At 35.5% G+C, this 6,000-nt stretch overlaps 1 protein-coding gene across 1 annotated transcript; it reads left to right on the top strand.

Annotated features, from left to right (window-relative positions):
- Window positions 1-356: 356 nt before the first annotated feature.
- On the top strand, window positions 357-5,854 carry LOC110606415 (serine hydroxymethyltransferase, mitochondrial). Its single transcript, XM_043953566.1, has 16 exons — window positions 357-644; window positions 771-821; window positions 955-1,041; window positions 1,191-1,312; window positions 1,482-1,558; window positions 1,963-2,087; window positions 2,381-2,473; window positions 3,059-3,151; window positions 3,270-3,467; window positions 3,663-3,767; window positions 3,910-3,975; window positions 4,122-4,199; window positions 4,622-4,733; window positions 4,822-4,932; window positions 5,055-5,234; window positions 5,558-5,854. Exons 1-15 carry the CDS (start codon window positions 561-563, stop codon window positions 5,201-5,203), a joined length of 1,551 nt encoding a protein of 516 aa, XP_043809501.1. The 5' UTR covers window positions 357-560; the 3' UTR covers window positions 5,204-5,234; window positions 5,558-5,854.
- Window positions 5,855-6,000: the final 146 nt, after the last annotated feature.

Genomic DNA, 6,000 nt, shown 5'->3' with positions numbered 1-6,000 from the left:
TTCAAATGAGTCATGAATTAATAAAAAAATATTTTTAATAATAAAATTTTATTTTTATAATTTTAAAAATATTTATAATTTCTATATATTTTTAAAATTTTTATATTAATTGAATTACCAAATTTTTTAAATTATAAAAATGTATTTTACTATTGAAATTATATTAAATCAGAAATTATATGATTTTAAAAGTAAACTTTAAGAGTTTATTTGATAAAAAAGGAAAAACATAGTTGAATTAAGGTTATTTAGCATTGAACAAAGGTACAGTTTTCCAAAAACAAATCAGGCGTCCCGGAAAAACGAGGTCGTTGCAGGGATGACTACCAATAACCGCCACGAAGACCTCTTACCAACCCCGAAGTTTTTAGATTTGCAGCACAGGACTCGCATTTTTGTCCTTTTATCGTTCTTTTCATCTTCCGAACAAATCCAACTAGTTGCTCGCTTGCGCCATCGCCACCAACCCACTAGCTATCACACCAACCAAGAACCCCGATGCAAAATTAAAAAATCGAGAGCACCGCAGCGCAGAGCAAAGCAAGAGACGCAGTTAGGCAATGGCAATGGCTCTTCGCAGACTCTCTTCCTCCATCAAGAAGCCAATCAAACCTTGTTCCAATGGCGGTTCCCTCTACCACATGGTCTGTTTTTTTACTTGCTCCATCTCTCTCTTTCTCTGAAACCTTTTGTTCTTTTCCTTGTTCTTAATAGATTTCTTTTGCGCCATAGCTTAGATGCTCACTTCTCTCAATATCTGATTTTGGCAGTCGTCTTTGCCTAATCCAGCAGTTCCTGACAAAGAGAATGCTCGTGCTACTGTAAGCCACTTAGTTTTTTTTTTTTCCTTTTTTTTTTTTCTACAAACACACTCTATTTCTCTTGAGATCCGTAGCAGATCTCTCTCTGTTTTAATTATTTTCCTAATTCACATTCTTAACAAATTGGTTTCAGTGGATCAAGCAATTGAATGCTCCACTCCAGGAAATTGATCCCGAAATTGCCGACATCATCGAACTTGAGAAAGCAAGGCAGTGGAAGGTTTATAGTTTTACTCCATAAAGTTCTTTAGCTCTATTCTGAATTCTATACTTGAGTAATATATATGCGTGTGCTTTTTTTTCCCCTCTCTTTTTCCCCTTTGCGTTGGATGTTACTGTAATAAGGTGAATTTTGGGCTGAATGTTTAGGGACTTGAGCTTATACCGTCGGAGAATTTCACATCAGCTTCAGTGATGCAAGCAGTTGGTTCTGTTATGACAAACAAATACAGTGAAGGTTATCCTGGAGCTAGATATTATGGAGGAAATGAGTATGTGAATCTTGAAGCAACCTTGCCTTTGTCTGTTACGTTTATTTACAATTGATGATTTAAGAATGACATAATTGGCACATCGTGTAGCATTTGTTACTGCATCTACCTTGATTTCCAGTTAAAAAGGAAATTGTGTGAGATGTAACTTTCAAATTCTATTTAATAGGTACATTGACATGGCTGAGACTTTATGTCAGAAGCGTGCATTAGAAGCTTTTCAATTGGATCCTGAGAAATGGGGAGGTAAATGAATCATCTTATGCATATATTGATGTTCTATTAATTTTCTCTGGAAGTACATAATTTATTAGCATAAATGAGGATTTTAGGGTGCTTCTCAAATCCATCATGCAGGGAGATCTATTTTATTTGTCCTCCACAGGGTAGGGCTATTGGAAATCTCATTGAATTTACTTCTGATTGAAGTTGTTTACGAGTCTAAGAGACCTGTTCCCTTTTGTTATAAGTGTGTGCTTATATAAATATTTTTATTTTATCTTATTGCATAATGGATTCATTGTGCTGGATGAGAACCTGATAAATATGCTATATCATTATTTTGATGTATATATTTCATTTGTCGTACAAAGAGACTTTCTCGTTGAAGCGAAGCTTTGTGAGGCATCACATTATCTTATTTATTGCAGTGAACGTGCAGTCACTATCTGGATCCCCTTCTAACTTTCAAGTATACACTGCATTGTTGAAACCTCATGAGAGAATCATGGCACTCGATCTTCCTCATGGTGGACATCTTTCACATGGTTATCAGGTCCTTATAACTCAATTTTGTGGATTTGTGTATATGATATTGAACTCCTTCAATCTTCTCTTTTCTTGTTATTTGATATCTACAAAAATTTTCACCCTCTGATGACTTCTTTTTTCCCCTTCTTCCTTTCTTTTTTTCATTTCCTTTTCCATGTATTGCTATTAATGAAGGAACTGATTTGGAAAATTCTGAATTTATGCAAATTTCTGAATTTTAATCTGTTGTGTTTTTTATTGCTGCAGATAGTTTGTATGGACTAACACTAAGAATTATGATTTGTTGCAATTTCGCAGACTGACACAAAGAAGATATCTGCTGTGTCCATATTTTTCGAGACAATGCCTTACAGATTGAATGAAAGTACAGGCTATATTGACTATGAACAGGTATCTGCCATTTCTGTCTTTATGATACTTTTGCATGCACTCTAGAATTCCATTGGCATTACTAAAGATTGATGACATGCTTGCCAAATTATAGTAAAGTTAATTCTCAAAATAGTATGTGTAGAAATTGTATATGTTTTACTTACTATTGCAGTGCACTAAGTGAAGCCACTCAAAGAACGTAGAAGAATTGGTGGTTATATGTAATTCGGTAATATCTTGGTCTCTATTCTGCAGTTGATGTTGGAAACAGTGAATTAGTTTCAGTTTTATGCAAATTCTTTTAAGCATATTACTTAAATCTCCATGCATCACTTATTCAAAAGAGTAAATCTAGAATATGAAGTATTTGGTTACTGTTTATGCTAGGACATCTGTCCTTCCAAGGGTTGAGAATTGGGGTATGCTAATTCTGTTCTAAGTACTTGCAGTGATTGAATAAGCTTGAAAGTACATGGACAGATTGGGTTTTTAATTTTGGTGAAAATTGTGTTGCATTCTTTAAACTCTTCTCACATGGTTTTTATGGAACTATGAAGTTTTTTCTGCATAGGTTTGATTGTTAGAAGTGAAAAACATTTGCAGATGGAGAAAAGTGCCACACTCTTTAGACCAAAACTTATAGTTGCTGGTGCAAGTGCTTATGCACGCCTCTATGACTATGCACGCATCCGGAAGGTGAACTCTTTTGTTTTGAAAGACAAAAATTGCAATAATGTGGTCATATATCTTTTATGATTATCAAGTATTTAATGCTCAAACATCATGAAATCGTTAATTCTGATGGTTTCAACAGGTTTGTGACAAGCAAAAGGCAATTTTGCTGGCTGATATGGCACACATTAGCGGGTTGGTTGCTGCAGGTGTTATCCCATCTCCTTTTGAATATGCAGATATCGTGACAACCACAACACACAAGTCACTTCGCGGTCCACGTGGAGCCATGATTTTCTTCAGGAAGGGGGTAAAAGAGATTAACAAACAAGGGCAAGAAGTGAGTTCAAATCTCAAATTAAAAGAGAAAATGGATGAATGAAAGAGGAAAAAGAAAGTACACTGTTTGGTTAAAGTAGATGTGTTAATCACTTGTCTGCAACCACTTTGTCGTTCCTGGTTACTGAACATAGAAGCACTGAGATAAACCATTAGACTAAGTTATTTAATGATTGTTTCTTCCTGACCTAAACAGGTGAAATATGATTATGAGGATAAAATCAATCAGGCAGTATTTCCTGGACTTCAAGGTGGTCCACATAATCACACAATATCTGGTTTAGCAGTAGCTCTAAAGCAGGTGGGCTCCCATACAGGTCCCTGCAATTTGATGTTTTAATAATGCCAATGTAGTGAGGTTTTGGTGTTTAATGTTAAGGCTTCAATTTCTTAGAATCATTTTGCATAAGGTCATGATTTTTGCTGAATATTGGCTCTTTCAGGTCATGACTCCTGAGTACAAAGCCTATCAAGCGCAAGTTCTCAGTAACTGCTCAAAATTTGCTCAGGTATCCTGAATGATCTGTTTACATTGTGCTGATGCAAGTGTACTAGAGAAATATGAACTACTTCCAAGCCAATTTATGCTGCATCTCTTTATCTTTCTGAGTGGTATGACAGTAATAGTCATGCTCCAATTCCATTCTTTTTGCAGAGCTTATTAGAGAAGGGCTATGAACTGGTTTCTGGTGGAACAGAAAACCATTTGGTTTTGGTAAATCTGAGAAACAAGGTACAAGGAAATAAGCTTTCTCCAGTTTAACTGATTTAGCTTATAAGCATTCTGGAGTGAACTTGTCTTAAAACTGTGCTTGCATATTCTCATGTTTGATAAAGTCCACTTGAATAAGTTTCTACATTTAGTTTGAAAGTTTTTATTATGGTAGTGATTGGAAATGTTATAAAATTATGTCATCACTGGAGCTTATTACTTGATACACGAAAACTCCTAAGCAAGCTTTCAGCTGGCACTTGAGTTAAGCAAGAAACTTTTTTATCTTCGTTTTTCATATGAATTTTGCATTATTTTCAACTCTGTGGCACATATGATTGCATTATGCTGGGATTTCATAATGAAGATTTCCAACACTAATCAATGGCTGTGATATTTAGCATGCAATGGGGCTCAATCATTTTGGACATTTTGTTCAACAGGGTATCGATGGATCAAGAGTTGAAAAGGTTTTGGAATCCGTCCATATTGCAGCTAATAAAAACACCGTTCCTGGAGATGTATCCGCCATGGTGCCTGGTGGGATTCGCATGGGTAAGGCCTTCTTTGCTGATCTCTCACCTACAGATTGTTGGTTAGGTTTTCAATTTTCTCATAACTACCTTCTCTTCTGGTGCTTCAGGCACACCGGCTCTCACATCTAGGGGGTTCGTTGAGGAAGATTTTGTGGAAGTAGCCAAGTTCTTTGATGCAGCTGTGAAGTTGTCATTGAAGATCAAGGCAGATACTAAAGGTCCTTCTCTATTCACTCTCAATTTTTAGTTTGTTATTTTACATGTTCCGGTTATATCATGTTGTTCACAGTGCGGCTACCAACAATTGGACTGATGACTTACATTCTGTTACTGTGTTCAGGAACAAAGTTGAAGGATTTTGTAGCAACTATGAAGTCTGATACAAGTATTCAATCTGAGATTGCACAGCTACGTCATGATGTTGAGGAATATGCAAAACAATTCCCAACGATCGGTTTTGAGAAGGAAACAATGAAATACAAGGACTAAGAAGACCAACGGTATTGGTGTGATTTGAGAGGTATTTCTTTTGCCGTGGCCATTTCGACAACATGTCATTGAATTGTTACTTGTTTGCAGGAATTTGGGGTTTTTATGAAATTGGTGTTAAAAAATTATATATTTATGGGAGAGGGATGAGAGAAAAAATATTTATGAAATAGGGGTAGGAAGGAGAGACGGTGTGAACCTGCAGCACTTCTGACGTGTATATTAATACGTCTCTGGGGTGGAATCACATAACATAATATGATATGACATATCCCTGATATCAACATTACATTCTAGCAGTTTATATGCAATGAAATGTTCCTTAATCATCATTTTCTTGTATTCTATATGCAGATACGTTTGTCGGTGAAACTACCAAGCTTGCCTTTAATGTCAGATTGTCAGTGGGTGAACATGAGTATACTCCAGGATTAAGATTCAAACATGAGGAGCTTTTCAGGGTTCGTCTATACAAATTCCTGATTAAATTATTAGATTTTCACCAATGGTTTAAGAAACATTAATAAAAAATAAGTGACAAATGAGAGATTTAGTAAATTTAAAAGTTGTGCCAAGGGCAAGTGTGAACATTTTCAATATTCAAACACATTTCATATCAGTTATTGAAGAATTTGATTGGTTTTCTGGGAAGCTTTTCTCATCTATTGCACATATTGTTCACTAATGGCAAGTTGAGACTAATTTTTGACACAAAACTCATCGTAACCAATAATACTGTTTCATCCAGCCCACAGATGGATTGAACCGAGCATGCGAGATTTGAAAAGAAATATTTT

The sequence above is a fragment of the Manihot esculenta genome, chromosome 18 (genome assembly GCF_001659605.2).
Source record: "Manihot esculenta cultivar AM560-2 chromosome 18, M.esculenta_v8, whole genome shotgun sequence".
NCBI classification, from domain to species: domain Eukaryota; kingdom Viridiplantae; phylum Streptophyta; class Magnoliopsida; order Malpighiales; family Euphorbiaceae; genus Manihot; species Manihot esculenta.
This window is presented reverse-complemented; position numbering and strand designations above follow the sequence as displayed.

Coding starts and splice junctions, on each gene's coding strand:
- LOC110606415 (XM_043953566.1), top strand. CDS start 561: ATGGCAATGGCTCTTCGCAGACTCTCTTCCTCCATCAAGAAGCCAATC. Junction 1,042..1,190: donor AGAAAGCAAGGCAGTGGAAG/GTTTATAGTTTT, acceptor CTGAATGTTTAG/GGACTTGAGCTTATACCGTC. Junction 3,768..3,909: donor TAGCAGTAGCTCTAAAGCAG/GTGGGCTCCCAT, acceptor TGGCTCTTTCAG/GTCATGACTCCTGAGTACAA.